The sequence below is a fragment of the Squalius cephalus genome (genome assembly GCF_949319135.1).
Source record: "Squalius cephalus genome assembly, chromosome: 11".
Classification (NCBI taxonomy): Eukaryota; Metazoa; Chordata; class Actinopteri; order Cypriniformes; family Leuciscidae; genus Squalius; species Squalius cephalus.
In genome coordinates, this window is record NC_137132.1 from 21570624 (window position 1) to 21593047 (window position 22424).

The 22424-nt window shown below is 43.0% G+C and overlaps 1 protein-coding gene across 1 annotated transcript; it reads left to right on the forward strand.

Moving 5' to 3' along the window:
• Positions 1-5040: 5040 nt before the first annotated feature.
• On the forward strand, positions 5041-5775 carry LOC307167829 (olfactory receptor 1496-like; the record flags this gene model as incomplete). The annotated part of the gene is made up of 1 exon (XM_079887135.1): positions 5041-5775. One exon carries the CDS (start codon positions 5041-5043, stop codon positions 5773-5775), a length of 735 nt encoding a protein of 244 aa, XP_079743261.1.
• Positions 5776-22424: the final 16649 nt, after the last annotated feature.

A 22424-nucleotide genomic window follows, 5' to 3' on the forward strand; every position in this document is an offset into this window, starting at 1 on the left:
GTATTATATTGTATAGTACATTTGTGAAATTTGCTTTTTGAAAAAAAAAAAACAAGTGTTCATGTGATGTCACCCTATCAATATATCTTACTGGCAATTTTATAAAAGCCCTCTTTTATGGACATGGTTGATAAATGTCCGGGGAACACTATTAATGAAACTATACATGTACTCCTGCAGAGCGAGGACCACCTTGCGAATGGTTCGACAAACATATGTTTTCCCATAGCTTCTGTGCGTCACTGTGCAAGTATGTAGCCTACCACTTGCAAAAAAAAAAAAAAAAAAAAAAACGCAACGCAATACAATTTGCGGTACAGTAAGTGCATGAATTCGACGTGTTAAATTCTTTATGTGCGGCTCAAGAAGTTCGCAAAGATAAGACATTCCTTCCGCAGAAAATCTGTATCTTTCATACAAGTAACTATCAGTTAAGGCAAGGGGATTTTGTCTGGCTAAAAACTCTTTCTCTACGAAGTGCTCGTCTAACAATTTGCGCTGAGATGTCCACCGGATTTGGAAGAAAAGGTGAAGTCATTGCAACAGACACTTGGAATAGGTTACGTCACCTATATGTTTCTTTGCTCTCAGCTGATTGGTCAAACTTCAGTCTGAGATCTTGAATCCAGAACATAACCTGACCCGGAGCAGGTTAGCCGTGCAGCGTAAGATACCATGGCAACGAACACCGATTAAAGCCGAGCTACTTTCATAGTACCTAAAACCCCGGGTTGGCGGAAACTAAGCTGAAACATAGCTGGCTAGCCACCTAAACCGGCTTCATGGTACAGGCCCCTGATTTCAAGTGTGTTAGTTACTGACCCCAAGACAAAACTAATTGAAAAGGCAAACATTTTAGCAAGAAATTGTAATTATTTTATTGCTAATATAGAATTTCTGTCAGGAATACCAAAGAGGAGGTTTGGTAAAGATGATGTTTTAAGAACATTAATGAATACAATGAACAACAGCAAAAACATGACAGAGATAATGGTAGTAAAAACAGAAGAGGCAGATGTGGACAGCAGTGTTTCAATATTCTGTATATACTGTAAGACTGTAGAAATTAGACAATGTTGGTCCGTCTGGTTGAGGAACAACTACTCACAGAGATGACAAAGGAGGCTTCTTGAAATTAACATTTGAACTCTCTCTTGTGAAACTAGCATCCCCATCCAAGGCCCCGTTTACACGATGGGAAAACGCAGATATTTCCCTGCGTTTTGGCCTGTCATTTACACGAAAACGCCGTTTTTATCCCTGAAAACGATTATTTCTAAAAACTCCGGCCAAAGTGGAGATTTCTGAAAACGCCGGTTATGTGTTACCAAAAAGGTGGTACTCATTTTTACTTTTGTGAAAAAAAAAAAAAAAAAAAAAAAAAAATACTTTTGTGCAAACGCTTTTGGCCTGTTTGCATTTGCAAAACACAACTGCTGAACTATATCGAGGAGCAGAGGCGAAGGAGTACACGAAAATCAGCATTTTTACAGCAGCTTTTCCTTCCAAGATGCCGGTACATTGCCTCCCAACGTCTGTTGTTTTGAAAGGAACTGGAAGTCGATCGTGCTATTTGTTGTTGTCGATTTTGAGGATTCTGATTGGCTTGCATGGCTTTATCCTTCTCCCTACACTCCCTCCCTCCGCTGCCCATAGGTTATGATGGCGCTCGAAGGCGAATTTATGCGGGTTGATGTAAACGACAACTTTTTTGAAAACGATGTTGTGTGCACGATGTTATTTTTGAAAACGGAGGGGGGAAAATATTAGTTTCTCTAAATACCCGGCTATGTGTAAATGTGGCCCAAGACACAATCGCACTGAGTCAATCACCTCAATATTGTATTAATTTAGATTTCTTTCCTTTGACTCCTCTTCCCCCATCCCCTGAAATTCACCCCATCTATATGGTTTAATGTGAACAATTATCATACAACACAACATGTTTGGTACCATTTGAATTGTCTCAGTGTGACTGGTACAATAGTTTCGTCTCCACAGAAGTAAACCAAAACGTAATAACGTTTTTTTTATAGTTTAGAGATATCTTGCTTATAGAGGAGGGTAGGTCTTTCATGCAAATGTCCTCAAAAGCTGTAAACTCTGGAGACCATGAATAATGCAGATTCCCATTGTTAGCACATGTTTAGGTTTCTGTCTTGGCTTGAGTATATAAAGAAATGTTTCAAGAGGCTCAGCGCGATTTGGTAGCCAGATCAGCCTGTAATGCTGAATGTCTTCGGACGCTCAGCATTATGTATTTTTTTCTAATGTCAGGTATGCATCTTTTACTCTATTAATTAATTAATTAATTCTCATTTTTCGGTGTCATCGAGGGTAAATGCAAATAAATGTATTTCACTCGTTTTTTGCAAAACTGTCATATTATGGGTAACAATTTATAATAAGCAGGCTATACAGCAGGACTGGGCAATTCAAACATAACAGTATCAATAAGTAAGCTAAAGTAAACCTAAAAAAAGTATTGTATTTTCTTGGAAATGTGGTACCCAATAGTATGCAGATTTATAAGGCCATAATAAATAACGTCTCGGTTACGTATGTAACCCTCGTTCCCTGAAGGAGGGAACAGAGGCGTAGTCGACGTGTCGACTGATTGGGATCACGCTAGGGAGCGTGGACATTGGTGTGCTTGAATCGCATCACACGCCCCGCCCCACAGCGCGGATATAAATACGGAAGTGGATGCATGCACCAGTTGTTTTTCGCTGAGGAGCCAAGCGGGCCCCGGTCAGCGGTGGTACAGCAATAGTGGCTGGGGGACAACGTCTCCGTTCCCTCCTTCAGGGAACGAGGGTTACATACGTAACCGAGATGTTCCCTTTCAGTCGGTCACGTTCGACGTAGTCGACGTGTCGACTGATTGGGATCCCTACTAAGACGCCACTAGTGCTGCCACCTTCCAGTGCCTAGACAAAAGCCTCCTGATCTTCCTGCAATTTGAGCGAATAGGACAGGGCTTAGGCTAGGAAAGTCACTGCTGTTCCACAGGACCACTGGGAAACGTACCTTTTGTTGGAAGGCAACACTGCAGAAGCCACATCCTGCCCGAAGGAGGTAACGTGGAAAAACACATATGGACTGAACGATTTAGCGAGCAGTAAAACATATGACATTTCACTGAGGTGGCTCCAACATCACAACAGGGATCACAACATATGGACCCCACCTAACACAAGTTACACAAGCATACAAGTGATAGGTCTAGCATCCAACGGGGTGAGGAGGAACTCAAAAGTGTTTGAAGAGGGAACTCAACTGCAGCAAAAAGGCACACTTATCCAGTCCAAGGATGGGAATGGCACAGCAAGCCGACACTACAAACTGGGCTAAGGTGAAGCTGGCTTCGTGTAAAGGGAGCCCACGGAAGCAACCGGCTCGACACATAGGCTAATTTCTTAGCAAATGTGCTGGTGTCGCCCAGCCCACAGCTCTTAATCTGTCAGCGACGCACTCGTGTCAACACCCAGGAAGGAGCTACACTCTCTTTTTGGAAGAGCTCACTACCCAGGTGGGCACGGTGCACCTTGCGAATTTCACCAAGATGATGGCAACACTAATCTTTTAGTGGGCCAACCTCTGCATGGAAAACGCCTTCCCTTCTGCTGGTTTCCGAAACAGACAAGAGCTGGAGAGGTCCTGTGACTTTGCATTCTGTCCTGAATAACTGCAAGGCGGGAGGAACAGAGAAAAGTCAGGGCTGGGTCTGCCTCCTCCGGGGTAGCGCTTGCAGGCTCACCACCTGGTCCCATTTTAAGGGAGATGTAGGAACCTTAGGCACATATCCAGGCTGGGGTCTCACATTAGTGAGAGTTAGCTGGCCCGAACCCAGGCACGATTTGTTGACCGAAAATGTGTGCAGGTCCCCTACCTTCTTGATAGAGTAAGCGAGCAGGAGAACTGTTTCTTTAAAAACTACCTGTAGTGCTCAGGGGAGGTCTCAGAGTGCAGTAGCACTGGAGATAGGTCCCAAGAAGGTATAGAGGGGGCACAAGGAAGATTTAATCTCCTTGCACCGCTCAGGAACCTGATGATCAAGTCGTACTTCCTATATCTCAACTGCATCCTGATGTGCTTTAAGGGCAACATCATTTTGAGGGTGGAGCGGAACAGCTACGCTCCGACCCATCTTCTGCAGGAAGGAAGCACAGAAGTGATCGAACACTCTCGAGGGTCCTCTCGTGAGAAGGACACCAACAACGAACAGGTTCTACTTCATATCGTGAGCAAGCCTCATTCTTTAGAGGGAGCTCTCGCAGAAGTAATAGTATCTACGCTCTTTTCAGAGGTAGATAGCTGAACCACCGCAACGGAACCTGGATTCTCCGGTTCGGTGTGGGTGCCAACGGTGCCTCATCTCTGAGAAATCTCAGAGGACTGAGTCAGCAAGGCTGTCTAGGGAACGAGGTCCTAGTTGGGCCATTACGGGGCAACTAAAATAACCTGCTCCTTCTTACCTGACTTAACACAGTGATGTGCAAGAGGGCTCACTGGGTAATTAACGCATTTAGCGTAGGCCACAGCGCCAGCTGTAATCCGGTGTCTCTGTGTTAAAGGGAGTAAACAACTGGCAAGCGGACAAGATCAGAGCGGCAACAGATGTAACTGTGCGGCACCGAAGATATCCCTGACAGCTGGAATGCCTGGGGATGGAGTCTTCACTCTCTTTGGCAACAGGCTGTCATGAGGCCACTTGGGCGACACGATTCAATGACGCATATGTCCAATGATCCTTGCGACATGAGAGATTAAGGATGGGTATTTAAAACAGACTATTCAATTCAGAGCAGCTCACAAACATTCAGACACTGTCATTGTTTGCTCTTGCTCTAAAACTTTAAGATTATTTAGTCTGTGATTCAATTGTTATGCAGCAAATTTGCATAAAGGTATATATTCAACATTTGAAAATAGATGTTAAAAGTGTGAGATGACAATTTGGTGAAGTCCATATTTGGGTTATTTTTTTATAGTAATTTCTATTCTCAGCCTGTGCAAAACAACAAATGCAAAGCTGCCATGACTTTATCCCAGAATATCTCGATTGTTCATCCTGAATACTTTTTCATCACTGGGCTTACAGGTACACCGTACAACACTTACTATACATTCTTATTTATCATATATTTTATTACTGTAATTGGGAACTCGATAGTCCTTCTCATTATAGCTCTTGACCGGAGCCTGCACAGTCCAATGTACATTGGTGTGTTTAACTTGGCCTTGGCCGACATTGGTGAAACTAATGCACTGATTCCTAACGTGATGAAGATTTTTTTGTTTGACTCACAGTACGTCTCATACAATGCTTGTTTGGCAAACATGTTTTTTGTGAATGTCTTTATTACTGTGCAAACTTACACTCTTGTTGTTCTGGCATTTGATCGTTTCATTGCAATTTGTTTTCCACTAAGATATCATGCTATAGTGAATAATACGTTAATGTCTATAGTGTTTTCAGTAATATGGGCATTTAACACCTGTATTGTAACACTGTCAACATCTTTGATGACCAGACTTTCATTCTGTAATTCCAACGTGGTAGAGAGTTGGTATTGTGACTATGGAACATTGCTGAGGCTGCCATGCAATGACAATAGCATTAATAAGTTATTAGCAACCCTCATTCAAGCTTTATTCATTATAGCACCACCTTTCATTATTGTCCTGTCATATGTGGGCATTTTTCTTGCTTTATGTAAAATTACAACTTGGGAAGGACGTTTAAAAGCACTGAAGAAGGACTTGTACTGAGACTTCGACCCCTCAACGTAAGACACAGGATGGCCCGTGTTTTTGGAGGAGTGGATATCTGAAGTACGCGTCCTTCAGGTCCCACGCTGCAGACCATTCACAGAGATGAGCATTAGTAATGCGTACTGTGTAGTAACTTGAACGGAGGCTTGAAAAAAGGGCCTGAATCAAGCACACAGATCCCTGATGGTCTAACTCACTATAGTTTAAGTACAATGAAGAACAGGCCTCACTTAGAAGCCTATCTTCATATCGGCTGGAGGAACGGCTCGATCACAACCTTTGCCAGTAGGAAGCGACGACGCACACACTGCAGCACAATTCGGAACACAGATGTGTAAAAAAAAGCGCTGCACACGGGTGGGTGCTGGACTAACTGAATCATCTTATCTGAGTCTGATGATACAAGAACCGGCTGAGTCGGTCGGGAGCACCTTTCAGTGCTACAATGGACCAACACAGGGGGCCCAAGGCATCAGAGACATACTCAGAGTGAGGCAGCGGGTTAGAGACAGGGATCCAGCTCGGAAGGCCCGAAGGAGGCCCAAAGCAGGGTCTGAGTTGTACATATCAGACAGGTCTCTAGGTAGCGGCAGAGAATGCATGAGAAGGCATGACCGGGTCCTCGAATGCACTCAATACCAGCTAATGAAGCCGAGTCTGTAGGTACGGGGGAACCGCTGGATCAACCAGGAGCACCATGTAGTGTTACAACTGAGTGAAGCAGCGGAACCACGGATACCACAGACTTCAGGCAACAAACAGGGACCCAGCTTGAAAGGCCTGAAGGCGGCCCGAGACAGGGTCTGAGTGTGTAGTGCGACTCTTACCTGTCTCTAGATAACCTTAGAGACTGTGTGAGAAGGTGAAACCACATCCTAGAACCGCACCCAACTGTTGGCTGGCAAAGCAAGAGGTAGCTGAAGGTTGCAAGGCTGTACAGGGTTGCACACCAACAGTCTAAACCTCTATGGACTCGGGAACAGAGAAAATTGCTCTTTCTTTGAAAATGTAGGTAGCGCTGGCTCCAATTTTACGAGAGCCAGCGACGGAACAGACATACACAAACAAAGACTCCTCCCAGTCCTCCACCGGGAGGAGGGAGTGGATCAGTGTCCATCTCCAAGAGCTCTCTACTCCATCCCTGAGCGGTCCGCTTCAGGAGATTAGCTTCTCACGCGCTTGCTAATTATTTTTAATTTGACCACGCCCACGTGCGCAAAAGAGATTCACATGCAAATCTCCACATGGAACGTGAACACGCTCATTACCTCAAAAACAAAGCACCAACAAACTTCACAAGTCTCTGCTTTTCGTCGAGTTTGAAAGACGTACACGCCGTGAGCTTACATTGGATTTACCTCAGAAGAAGAAGAACGCGATTTGAAGACAAGAAAGTGAATATTGGTGAATATTATAATATTTGGACCCGTGTTTACTGTTACTGTGTTTGTGGATATCTGCTCAAACGTAGATAAGTATAATATGGTAACCATAATGGTTCATATTTTGGAGCGAGCTCTGCTTTTGAATGTATCGCGATTGCGTTTGAAACGATAGCGTTTGAAAAGCAAAATGCACCAAACAAAGGCTTCATGTTTTTACTATTATCTCATTTCATATCATCATAACGAATGGAAACATTTGAAGTAACGTATGATATTCAATATATTTTTCTCTAGCGTAGTTGTTACTGAAATCTTTTGGAAGATTTATATGCTGCTATAGGTTATTGTTATTATTATTTTATGCAGCACTGTGCATATATAGCCTATGCTTACAAGGCACAACAAACCTGGTGTTCATTATATTATACAGTGAGGAAAATAAGTATTTGAGCACCGTGCTATTTTGCAAGTTCTCCCACTTAGAAATCATGGAGGGATCTGAAATTGTCATCGAAGGTGCATGTCCACTGTGAGAGACATAATCTAAAAAAAAAAATCCAGAAATCACAATATATGATTTTTTAACTATTTATTTGTATGATACAGCTGCAAATAAGTATTTGAACACCTGAGAAAATCAATGTTAATATTTGGTACAGTAGCCTTTGTTTGCAATTACAGAGGTCAAACGTTTCCTGTAGTTTTTCACCAGGTTTGCACACACTGCAGGAGGGATTTTGGCCCACTCCTCCACACAGATCTTCTCTAGATCAGTCAGGTTTCTGGGCTGTCGCTGAGAAACACGGAGTTTGAGCTCCCTCCAAAGATTCTCTATTGGGTTTAGGTCTGGAGACTGGCTAGGCCACGCCAGAACCTTGATATGCTTCTTACAGAGCCACTCCTTTGTTATCCTGGCTGTGTGCTTCGGGTCATTGTCATGTTGGAAGACCCAGCCTCGACCCATCTTCAATGCTCTAACTGAGGGAAGGAAGTTGTTCCCCAAAATCTCGCAATACATGGCCCCGGTCATCCTCTCCTTAATACAGTGCAGTCGCCCTGTCCCATGTGCAGAAAAACACCCCCAAAGCATGATGCTATCACCCCCATGCTTCACAGTAGGGATGGTGTTCTTGGGATGGTACTCATCATTCTTCTTCCTCCAAACACGTTTAGTGGAATTATGACCAAAAAGTTCTATTTTGGTCTTATCTGACCACATGACTTTCTCCCATGACTCCTCTGGATCATCCAAATGGTCATTGGCAAACTTAAGACGGGCCTTGATATGTGCTGGTTTAAGCAGGGGAACCTTCCATGCCATGCATGATTTCAAACCATGACGTCTTAGTGTATTACCAACAGTAACCTTGGAAACGGTGGTCCCAGCTCTTTTCAGGTCATTGACCAGCTCCTCCCGTGTAGTTCTGGGCTGATTTCTCACCTTTCTTAGGATCACTGAGACCCCACGAGGTGAGATCTTGCATGGAGCTCCAGTCCGAGGGAGATTGACAGTCATGTTTAGCTTCTTCCATTTTCTAATGATTGCTCCAACAGTGGACCTTTTTTCACCAAGCTGCTTGGCAATTTCCCCGTAGCCCTTTCCAGCCTTGTGGAGGTGTACAATTTTGTCTCTAGTGTCTTTGGACAGCTCTTTGGTCTTGGCCATGTTAGTAGTTGGATTCTTACTGATTGTATGGGGTGGACAGGTGTCTTTATGCAGCTAACGACCTCAAACAGGTGCATCTAATTTAGGATAATAAATGGAGTGGAGGTGGACATTTTAAAGGCAGACTAACAGGTCTTTGAGGGTCAGAATTCTAGCTGATAGACAGGTGTTCAAATACTTATTTGCAGCTGTATCATACAAATAAATAGTTAAAGGAGAACTCCGGTCAATTTTAACATTGAGCTATTTTTTTTGTAAATTTGGAGTGCTGTCACTACAGAGAACAACGACAAAAATCGGTGTTGCCTACACCGTGTTATCCTCTTTTTAAAATTTGCACCCTGTTGACTTCAATGGGGCAAGTTTTAAACCTGCTTTTAGCCTCTTAACATCCTTGATGTGTCATAATCATGAGTTAACACGGGTGAATCTGACTGCAGTAGATGTGAAAGATATTAATAAAAGTGATGTTAATTCAGCCAGCGCTCATACCTGTTTTCGGTCTAAGTCCAAAGTAGTCGATTGTCGAGTTCACGCGCATAGGTTTAGTTACCTATTATCACGCGCGTGAACTCGACAATCGACTACTTTGGACTTTGACCGAAAACAGAATGTAAATACAGGTATGAGCGCTGGCTGAATTAACATCACTTTTATTAATATCTTTCACATCTACTGCAATCAGATTCACCCGTGTTCACTCTGAAGGAATCACTCACATGGCTGGGCACTTGTAATGACACATCAAGGATGTTGAAAGTGAAAATCAAACACCTTGGAAATGAAAGGTATGTACAATGTTTTTAGGAATGGCACAAAGGTCTCTGTCTTTGGATCATTGATTTCAATAGTGTGATTCTTTTGTTGTGAATATTTGGATTATGTTGTGTTGTAAATAAATCCAAACAATCAAAAAGCCATTCTTTTTTAAATCTCCTCATTCTTTGTGCAAGGTTGCTCAGAATGATAGGGCCTGATAGCTCCTAATAGGGCCATTAGGGAGTGTCTTTCTCTTTCTCAGGTCTGAAAAGCTTACATATTAATGAGGTGATCACGCCCCTTCGCATAAAGCTTTCTCACACAAAACACGTCTTAGAAATTTTAAATCAATATATTGTCTTCTCTGAATGAGCAGTCAGGATGATTTTCACATAGTTTTGGAGCAAATATTCTAGGCTACATGATACAATTTTCAAAAGTCTTGTGAAAAAATAATCAGTATGGGTTTCATGGCCTTATTTCAGTGACAATTATTTTGTTTTTTTTCACAAACCACGCATAAATGTCATTATCTCAACTACAAACTTTTACATACATGCTGCTGATATATTATTGTAGCAGAGTTTGTGCTGAATACAGTGTAATCAGACTTTAGCCATGAAAATGTCACAAGTAACAGAAATAAGCACAAATGTCAGAGCATGTCAGAACACCTCCAGGACCCAGAAAACGTCTCGGGTTATGACTATAACCCTTGTTCCCTGAGAAGGGAACGAGACACTGCGTCGTTGAAAACGACTCTTTGGGGACGCTCCCTTAGCGTGCGCCTCTGAAGTATGAATGAAACTATTCCAATCCTGATTGGTGTTGCGTCATGACGTAACATGTGACGGCCAAAGGTGAAGGCAAATTGCGCACCTTGTAGGCCTACTTATGGTTTGTTTGCACACTACAGTAAGTCCGACCTCCTCCAAGAAGAGGACCTCTCAAGGTAATACTCGGAACTCTGACTGGCAGAGCAAGGAACCTCTTCTCTTCTGCCGACACATGTGGTGGAGGATGAAATGCATGCAGGACCATGGACCTAGCCATGTTAAATTGCACTTAAGGCACATAGCTGGGTCTCGGATGCAGGATGGCCTTAACTCCGCCGGGGCAAACCCCAAGCAAGCTGGCGTTAATGCCAGGGCTTGGAGGTCTCCCAGTCTCTTTATAAGAAGTAGCTAAGAGAAAGGCTATCTAGAACGTGAGGTCCTAGGCAAAGCCGACTGAAGGGATACGAAGGGAGCCAGGGATAGCCCTTCGAGAACCACCGCCAGGTACCAGGAAGGAACCCTGGACCTGACTGTCAGTCTCATCCTCTATGTACCATGGAGAAATAGTATGACCAGTTGGATGGAATATAGTGCCCTCCGCCTGAGACAACAGATCCCTCCTCAGAGGAATCTGCCCTGGCGGAGCTATCAGGAGTGAAATTAAGTCCGAAAACCATACTCGGGCCGGCCAAAACGGGGCTACCAGAAGAAGACTGATGCCCTTCTGACGGACCCTCTCCAGGACTCCCGGGAGCAGAGCGATCGGGGGAAAAGCGTACAGGCGAAGCCTCTGCCAGGCCTGTACCATGGCATCCAACCCCAGCGGGGCTGGATGAGTGAGGGAGAACCAAAGTGCACAGTGGGACGTCCCTTGAGACGCAAAAGATCCACTTCCATTGGTCCAAACCTCTGCCATATCAGCTCCACCACATCTGGATGGAGTCTCCATTCCCCGGGCCTCAGCCCCTGCCTCGACAGGATGATTCTGATTCTGATTCCCTGATTCTGAACCCCCGGGACATATATTGCTCTTATAGATAATATTTTCCCTTGGGACCATAAAATAATCTGATGCGCCAATCTGGATAGAGGGCGCGATCTGAGTCCCCCTTGTCGGTTCAGATACGCTACCACTGATGTATTGTCCGAACATATCAAGACTTGGTAACCTTTGATGTCTGGGAGGAAACTCCTCAGAGCCCTGAACACAGCCAACATTTCTAGGCAATTTATATGCCAAGAATGATGATGGTCCTGCCACAGACCCTGGCAAAGCGGCCGATAACTGCGCCCCAGCCAGTGAGGGAAGCGTCTGTTGAAATGGTTTTCCAGCGACATGACGCCCCTAATACTGGCCCTTGGGACAAGAACCAAGATTTCTTCCATATTAATAAGGAACGAAGGCATCTGCGCGTAACCTTTATTATACGGAACGGATTCCCCTTGGGGGAAAAACCCCTTGGCTTTGAGCCACCACTGAAGGGGCCTCATGTGAAGAAGGCCCAAAGGAATTATGTTGGATGCGGCTGCCATGAGGCCCAGCAGTCTTTGAAATTGCTTTACAGTGATGGCCTGGCCTAGCTTTATCCCTGACACCATGGTCAGGATGGATTTCGATACATGCGGGAGACATACGTGCCTGCATCGTAACCGAATTCCATACTATGCCCAGAAAAGTAGTTTTCTGAGTTGGTTCTAACACACTTTTCCTAGTGTTGAGTCTCAACCCCAATTTCTGAATGTGGCCAAGAACGACATCTCGATGCCGAATTGCCATTTCTCGAGACTGGGCCAATATGAGCCAGTCATCGATATAATTCAGAATACGGATGCCCTGAAGCCTCAGTGGAGCCAGAGCTGCATCCATACACTTAGTGAACGTGCGGGGAGAGAGTGCTAGGCCAAACGGAAGAACCCGATATTGGTACGCTTCGCCCCCGAAAGCGAACCTCAGGAACCTCCTGTGACATGGAAGGATGGAGACATGAAAATAGGCGTCTTTTAGATCTATCGTGACAAACCAATCCTCGGATCTGATTTGATTCACGATGATGGGAATAGTGAGCATCTTGAACCTGAATCTCCTCAGAGAACGATTCAACTGCCTCAAATCTAAAATCGGCCTCAGCCCGCCATCCTCCTTTGGAACTATAAAGTACTGGCTGTAAAACCCGGACTCTTTCTCTGGTAGGGGAACAATTTATATGGCCCCTTTGACCAGTAGAGTTCTGTACCTCTTGTTCCATAACCCGAGCCTGTTCTGGAACCACTGCAGTCGGTACCACCCCAGCAAACTTGGGAGGTCGGTGACCGAACTGCCGTCTTTACCCATATTTTATAATATTCAGGACCCATATAGATATAATCGGAAGGCGTTGCCATTCTTCTACAAAATCTACTAAGGGAATATCTATCCCTCCACGGGGTGGGGGGGGGGGGGGTGGGGGGGGGGTAGCCATCTTCGTCTCGTTTTCGATACCCTGAAGCGGAGGACCAGCAGGGAAAAATCTTAAACGATTTTCGACGTTCGCTGCTCATCATTTTAATTCTTCAGAATTAAATGCAGCCAAAAACACTCGATAAGTGAAACACGGTCTGGATGGTAGGTTGAATTAAAATATCTAACTTCTTAAAGTCAGATAATTTATTCCATCATTTCAATTCCATCATTTTAATTCATAGAATTGAATGCAGCCATAATCACCAGACAATACTGTTTTAATATTTATTTATACGGTCTCGTAATCTACACGCTGCCTCGGCAAACGCGAGATTCGAGCCGTTACAATATATTTGGCTTTCATCCCTCGAGAAGAAAGTCATCAGGTGCGAGGTTCAACCATCCGACTGCGCACGGATTGCACGCGCGCCGATATATTTCTCAGTGAACACTGCCAGCACCCTCAGGAGCTGATTGTGAATGCCTCGCACCCAAACAGTATTATTTCACAGATCGCGTGTGTCCCTTTTATTGCAGACTCGTAATCTAAGCGCTGCCTCGACAAACGCGAGATTCGAGTCGTTCATAATATATTTGGCTTTCATCTCTTCGAAAAGAAAGTCAACGGGCGCGAGGCTGAAACACCCGAAACGCACGGCTGTGTGCGTCGAGATATTTCTTAAAAACCACAGCCAGCACCATCAGGAGCTGACAGTGCATGCCTCGCACCCACACAGAATCTTTATTGCAGAGTAGCCGTCATCTACGCGCTGCCTCGACAAACGCGAGATCCAAGCTTCTATAGATTCTGTATTGCAATGTAGTGGGACAACTTTTTATTTTGGGGTTACAACAACACCGGCGAGTGTGACTCATGTTCCTCGTTCCCGATGCTGAGCACATCCACTTCCTCAGAAGCAGATAGCTCGAGCATCGGGCACTCGTCACGGGCAGAAGAAGCCACATCGCGGGCTTCTGCGTCGTGAGCGAGCGTTATAGAATCTGCGGATGATGAACATGAAAGTGCCTCGGAAGTCTCGTTCTCATCCGCGAGATCCTTCTGCGATCCCCACGATCTAAGCCGCCGCGCCGCCTCAACGGACGCGGGATCCGAACCGCGGGGATCGCGAGCCAAGTGGGAGCGCAGCACTCTATAGTACTTTCACAGTGTTCACAGGCAGCCCCCTCGAGAACTGCCTCTGCGTGCTGCGCTCCTAACAGTGTACACACAACTGATGCGTGTCCCCACCCGTGAGAAATATAGGGCAGGGGTGCACACACTGTGTGCACACACACTGTATCTTTCACTCGCCATAATATAGAGGATTTCACTGACAAACAACATCAAATAAGACAGACAGTTTCACAGAGAGCGCTTGTTGAAGAGCGAAAGCTAATGTGTGTTTGTGCCAGCGTCACTTTTATGCATCCGGTTATGCCGTCACATGTTACGTCATGACGCAACACCAATCAGGATTGGAATAGTTTCATTCATACTTCAGAGGCGCACGCTAAGGGAGCGTCCCCAAAGAGTCGTTTTCAACGACGCAGTGCGAGTTCCCTCGAAAGGGAACACCTCAGACCCCAGAGGGTTAACACCTTGAGTCTATTTTGTAGTTTGTTTTGGATGAACTAGAGTGGTGGACACGACTTTGACTCTTTTAGAATCGCCTTTGACCGCTTCAGAGTGGCTGTCTATGGGCATGCATGAACATGTCCTTAAAACAACCCTTAACGTTCGTTTTCAAAACTGTGCAACTCACCGAGTGGTTAGTGGTGTTCATTGATGATTAAAAACAAATATATCGGCGCAATGTATGATTTCAATCCGTGTTATTTGCTATAGTGGAACTATTTTTTCAGATACCTCACAACCGCGTATAAACTTCCACTCGATATTTGAGTCTGAAGCGTTAGCACACTCCCGACCACTTGATGGCGACAACCACATTGCCGTACAAGGACGCGGTACGGAACTTGGTGTCTAGTGCATAGAGCACAGTGCTCTGCTCACGCGAGACGGAGAACTGAGCAAAAAGACTACAACCAAATGTAAACAGCCCCCTTTTCCATTTCCGGTAGCACAGTAATATCAACGAGCAATGAGTCCTCCAACAGAAATCAATGGGATTTTATAAAATGACAAATAAAACATGACAGAAACTGTATTTTGCTACGCTACTTGTTTTTAATCAACGAAAACCACTAACCACTCGGTGAGTTGCACAGTTTTGAAAAATAACGTTAAGGGTTGTTTTAAGGACATGTTCGTGTGTCACAGGCCGGGGTGTGCCCCCCCCCCCACCGTGTCTCGCATCACCCCTATTAAGCGTACCACCTCGAGGAGTTACCCAAAGACACCACGAGACCAGACAAGGTAATCAGTATTAAACGTTGTATTTTATTGAATTAAAATAGGCTAAATCCTAAACTAAAAACACGGGCTGATCCGACTCTCTGCTTTGTCAGGCTGCGTAGGAGGTTCACACAGCGGTTCCTCTTCGGGCAGCCAGAGGTAAGTACTGGGGCAGACACTGGTAAGGAATTCATACAGCGGTTCCTCTTCGGGCAGCCAGAGGTGAGTGATGGAACAGACACTGGTACAGGGTTCACACAGCGATTCCTCTTCGGACAGCCAGAGGTAAGTAATGGAGCAAACACTGGTAAGGAATTCACACAGCGGTTCCTCTTCGGACAGCCAGAGGTGAGTGATGGAACAGACACTGATACGGGGTTCACACAGCAATTCCTCTTGGGACAGCCAGAGGTGATTAATGGAGCAAACACTGGTAAGGGATTCACACAGCGGTTCCTCTTCGGGCAGCCAGAGGTAAGTAATGGGGCAGACACTGGTAAGGAATTCACACAGCGGTTCGTCTTCGGGCAGACAGAGGTAAGTAATGGGGCAGACACTGGAAAGGGATTCACAAAGCGGTTCCTCTTCGGACAGCCAGAGGCAAGTAATGGAACAGACACTGGTAAGGAATTCACACAGCAGTTCCTCTTCGGACAGCCAGAGGCGAGTAGTGGAGCAAACACTGGTACAGGGTTCACACAGCAGTTCCTCTTCGGACAGCCAGAGGTGAGTGATGGAACAAACACTGATACGGGGTTCACACAGCGATTCCTCTTCAGACAGCAAGAGGTGAGTAATGGAGCAAACACTGGTAAGGGATTCACACAGCGGTTCCTCTTCGGGCAGACAGAGGTAAGTAATGGAACAGACACTGGTAAGGAATTCACACAGCAGTTCCTCTTCAAATTAGACAGTAATCAGGTACTCACGCCAGGGATCCTATTCAGTGTGAACAGTTCAATAGACAGATAATGCTTCCTCTTCGAGTCAAGGAGTCAAACAGCAATGCATGAATATTCAACAAATCCTCTTCAAATCAGACAGTAATCAGGTACTCACGCCAGGGATCCTCTTCAGTGTAAACAGCTCAATAGACAGAAGATGCTTCCTCTTCGAGTCAGGAAGTCGAACAGCAATGCATAAATATTCAACAAATCCTCTTCAACTCGGACAGGATGGAGCTGCAATCCTGTACAGCATACACTCAACACACAGCAGTTAGTTAGTTTCAATTCGGCACTCGAGACCAACGAGTATGCCAACTGGGGACACGGGCAGACACAAAATTACAATGTCCACACCTGTGCATGCATCAATCACTTCAAATGGTCACACGTGTTCACTTCACACTAAGCACTGCAACTCACAACAACTCACAGTGAATAAGATCTCCACTCGCGGTCCCAGCCGACTCCCTCCTCTCAATTGACGAAACTGTACATCCAAAACTGTGTGGGAAGTGTACTATGAACACACACAACTGGCATTAGAGACTTCAAACCAGAGTTCAATAAACTCCGGGGCAGTTTCACCAAACTGTTATATACAGCAGGTACTGAAGGCATTAGGTTTCCTATTAAGAATTACAGATGACACTTAACTGCTTGACGAAGTAACATAGATCCACTGCCTCTCCTCCTCTGTTAGTTTTATCTCCCTTTATGGATCCAGATCCATCAAACCGCTGATTTTAGGCTCCTTCTTCCTAATGTGCAGTCTCTCCCCGCTCTGTGTCTCCTTGTCTCCACACAAACATGTCCTTTTATAATCCCCCTCGCGAATACATGTCTCTCTCGCGGCTCAATCTCCGCTCGTTACACAGCTGACGCTCATTTCCCCCATTTACTAAGCCCGGCCGGACTGTTTACACTGGAAGAACCCGGAACCGGCCTGGGGCCTGTTTCAGAAAGGAGGTTAAGTGAAAACTCTGAGTATGTTAACCCTGAAATGAGGGAAACTCTGGGTTTTCTGTTTCAGAATGGGAGGTATGTTAAACCTGAGAAAGCAGAGTAAGTCAAGCCCGTTTCTGAAAGAGAGGTAACTTATACTCAGAGTCAGTTACCATGGTAACTTACTCCGTGAACCTAACCTGGTCGGGAGCAGGTTTTCTTCGGTAAACCCAGAGTTTCTATCGGTCTCCTCCCCTTTTTTAAAGAGGAAGTGGTGTTTAAACACCTTATTCATTCTTTCAGTACATTTTTATTAATAAAATGTATCTTTTATTAATAAATAAAATATTGCTATTTTTACTGCAGTTTTTTCTATTTTTTTTTAATAAGATGAAGTCTATATAACTCCTTAACTGGTAACTGAAAATACAGTAGTAGATTAAAGTTACATAATGTAGTTCTAAACAAATTCTACAGAATTAAACTGTGGCATTTACTGGAAATCACTGAAATGTGTTCATCTGTGCAACATAAGAAGATAAGAATACCTGTTTATACTTAGATTTAAACTTTGATTCTATAGGCTACTCCACATAAAAATGTGAAATAATCTGAATGTGTAGACACATAATATTAACATTACCTCTGTAGGCTCTGTGGCAGCAGAAACTCTTTATCCCCATAGTCCTGTGAAGATGAGCATTTGGTTGAGTACACTTTATAACACTATTTGTCATAATTTCTGGTGTATTGAGTAGGTGACTTACAACTGCCTGGGGTTCTGTTGGGACAGGAGGCTCCAAAAGACAGATATTACCATCAGAATCTGTTTTGAAACCCAACCCAAAGTAAAATAAATGTAAATATCAAAAATAGCCTATATAAAAAATAACACATATGTAAACCTCTTACATTTTATGAGGCCCTTGTATCTTCGGGAGTGACTGGCTCTGAAGTCCCTCCAGGAATTCCCTCAGCCGTAAATGCTGCTGCACTGCTAGACACTGGATGCTATTTAGTTATTTAATATGTCAAATGTTTGTAAAGTCAGGTAGCCTACACCCATGATATGCTCAAGCCTTACTTGATTGAATTATGTTTTTATATTTAATTTTAAGTGCTGCCATGTTCTTCTAATACCTGCAGGATTGCACCTACATGAAAATTTAAATTAGGTTGAATAACATACTGTTCTTCCAGTTTCACCTCAGATATTAAGTTACTTGTATTACTACTACAAATGACATCTTCAACAGTGTAATTAAATTAATGTAATAATGACTATCTTTAGAAAGTATTGGTCTACTTATTACTAATTACTAAATCCCATATCAACCTTAAACACTTGAACAATACAAGGAGAGACAAGAAACTGCACTTCTAATGCTTCAGATAAACAATATACAATTGCATGAATTATTCTTGAATTGACCAAAGTGTGTAGAGGGAGGTTACATTAAAAATATACCTTTTAAAAATGTATGTTAAATATACAGAATTGTTATATAGTCTAATGCAATTACATCAGATTTTACTTTAAATTACAGAATAATTAAGAGTAATCCCTTTAATTAAATTACAGTATTAATGTTCTAATACTGTAAAATTACAGTAATAATGTTCGTACTGGTGAAAAATATGAAGACCTCTTTTTGTTTGGCGCTGTTGCCATGGTGACTCATAATATCTGCGCTCCATTGATAATGGCTTTTAATAGTTGTGGTGCACGCGCTAAACTCAGAGTAGGTCAACTCAGTGTTGATTGAACTAACTCATTTCAGCTGTTCTGTAACCGAAAACTCAGAGTTTCCCATCTCAGGGTAAGTCAACTCAAAGTTCAAGTTTTAACTCAGAGTTGGTTGAACCTCCTTTCTGAAACAGGCCCCTGGTGTTACATCGAAATCGCTCCCACAGGGAAACAACATTGGGCAAAAATAGTTCCGCTTCACGTCACCCCGTGACATGTGCATGCCCATATACGCTGATTTCACGCAGCCGTTATTTTGAAATCGAAAGTGAGGCTCCGGTGTGAAGAAAACCGGAAGTGTCGCCTTTAATCACAGGAGAGTCGTGAATGCGATAGCGTATTGTTGTGTTTAATGATGTTGTGTCAATTCTAAAACTGTACATACATTTCTTTTATACTTTAGACTATATACAGTGAAATTCATTTATAAATAAAATATTTTTTTAATATAATTCAGAAAGTAAAAAAAGAAGCAGGAATGAACTATATACATATCCTATATTGGATATTTACATCCAATAGTGTAAATCGCGGCAGCAGCTTCAGGTTGGTAGTCCAAAGGCATTGTTGTTTATCTTTACTTCCGGGGTTTTTCCCACCGGAGCCTCACTTTCAATTTCAAAATGGCGGCTGCGTGAAATCAGCGTATAGACAGCCACTCTGAAGCGGTCAAAGGCGATTCTAAAAGAGTCAAAAAGTCGAGACAGGACCCATCGTCAAAATTTCTGTGTCCACCACTCTAGTTCATCCAAAACAAACTACAAAATAGACTCAAGGTGTTAAATACTGGAATTATCCTTTAAATGAGAATTTTAGAATGATGGGACACTCATTTATATGACACTTTATTCAACAGGAAGAACAGCTTGTTCCACGCATCATAATGTAGTCCTTTTGAGTTTCGGTTTCAATCCGATTTTACATGTTCTCTCGATCGGATTAGATAGGGAAAAAATCACCCCTTTCAATCCGATCGAAATTATTTGTAATAGAGCAGACACTGAGGGTTTTTTTTTTAATGTTTTTATGAAATATCTGTATTGACTGCATGATCATATCACCGTATTATTTACCGCCATGCGAGCCATAAATTAAAGCTAGGCTCTTGAGCCGCGCAATGAGTAACAATGCTATATAAGCTACAGGCAAGCAGACTCAGAATATGAACATAACATGCAAAGTTTCACGCAAAGTGCTACCCAGTGATATACTGGCATAAAGTTGGCTCAACAATGACATTGAACACTTGCATTTAGTCTCTAAAGTTATATAACATTGGTATATACATTTCTAACTTCAATAGCATTTGAAGAGAATGACTTGCAGTCATAAAACCAACTGTAAAGTATTTAAGACATTAAAGTCGGAGCAACGTCATGGATTCTGACTTCAATGTGTAATACTGGCAAGATCTGGAGTGGTGATTGGCAGCGGGCAGAGCCGGACAGTAACGGAGTACATTTACTTGAGTACAGTACTTAAGTACAATTTTGAGGGATCTGTACTTTACTCGAGTATCATTTTTGGGGAGTACTCATGACTTTACTCAAGTAAATTTGAGAGGCAAATATTATACTCTTTACTCCACTACATTTCTATCCATAACCGTGAGTACCCGCAACTTCTTCTAAAAAATTTTTAAAAAAAAGGAAAAAAGAAAAATCTCGGAAACCCTCAATTTGTTGTTTCCCTCTCAAACGTGATTGGATTGCGCAGGCACCACTGATTGGGACAGCCTATCAGCAATCACCTTCAGCTTTCCGCCAAAGTCAACTCCATGGTCAGATTTAGATAAGAGACGAAACCATGGATGAAACAATGGATGAAGATGCAGCAAGTCCATCCTGGGAATGTGCCAACCCATGGCCCCACCTCGCCAGACTATTTCAATTTTCTGAACAAGTTAATGATAGTTTTCGCTTCAAGTGTTTGCTGTGTTTACCAATGTAATATTTAGAAAATGTACTCTTGTACTCTTGATACTCAAGTACTTTTAAAAACAAGTACTTCAGTACTTTTACTTAAGTAGACATCTGACTATAATACTTTTACTTGTACTTGAGTGAAATTTAACAAGGGGTATCTGTACTTTTACTCAAGTAATGAAGCTGTGTACTTTGTTCGCCTCTGGCTGCGGGGCTCCCGTAAGGGCTGGACGAACAAGCTGATGTCACTGTGCTGTATTATGCATGAGATCACATTACAGCGGAGAATTTCATGCAGGGAACGCCACAATGAGTTTAACAACGCTCGCCACGTGGATAATATAGATCAGATACAGACCAGATCAAGTGCATTTCAAGTTTTATGGTCATATTTCATATACTCTAATGCTCTAAACATGGACCAGCACCGTCTATGCACACATATTTAATCACTTCTTCAAATGAAAAATGTGCAAATAAGGACACTGATACAGCTGCACTGATCATGAATGCAATGACACAATGGAATATTCTGATACACAGAAGACAATGATGTAGACTGAGTTTAGTTTAGTGCTCTTAAATGTAATGAAATTATTTTTAGACCTTTGGTAACACTTTATAATAACTGCATGCTATGAATCATTAGTTAAACATTAGTAAATAGTAGGCCTGTCACGATAACAAATTTTGCTGGACGATAAATTGTCCAAGAAATTATCGCGATAAAAGATAATATTGTCGTTCTGAGACCATTTTCATCTAATATAATGATAATGGCATAATAATGCAGGTACACCTTTCCAAAGATCTATAAACTTTTATTTCTTAAGAATATTAAACATTGAAAACGGAAAACATTTTAAATATCCACAAAAAAATGAACAAAACAACCAAAAACAATAAAAGCAATGGACTCTGTTTCTGTTAACAACAAAATTCACTTGAATAAATACCAAAAACAATAAATAAAATGGATGCAAACAAAATTGAAAAAAATTGAAAAAAACTTCAAAAATATTAAACATTAGGCTCAGACATAAATAGTGATGCATTCCATAATCGGCAAAACAGCCAGTTAGGACCTTTGTAAACAAATTTTTTAAAAAAGCCTCAACAGGCTATATTACACCATTTTGCACTGTCCTCCTTCCTGTTACTTTGTCGACTAAACGCCAGAGTGATTGTGTACTGTCGGGAAGACGGAGACGCACTTTATTGCATGTAGGCTACACACTGAAAATACTATTACACGCAGGGCTGTTTACACCTGCCCACTTCATGCGTTTTCTCAGATCGGATAGCTATCTGAATTATCAAAACGATTCCATTTACACCTGCCTGGTCACATCAATGTGTTTTTGCTATACGGATTTAAATCCAATCTTCAATTCCCGCGCTGCAGATTTAGTGCACGTCACAGAAAGCAACAGATATGAGCTGCATTTTATTGATCATCAGCTAAAATTTCAAAATCAAAGACAGCAATAAGAGAGAGCAGTAACAGCCCTGGTAAGATAATTTCGTTTCTTAAGAATTTACTTTTAATGATGATGTTTGTGTGTTAAGCGTCTGCGACTTACTTTCACTTTGATGTGCGATAGTTTGCACGTTGGCATGAATAGCTCAGCTGCTCATCTGCGGCGATGCGTGTTCCAGTAGCGTCGTCATATCTGACTATAACATTGCATATAGCCTATAAC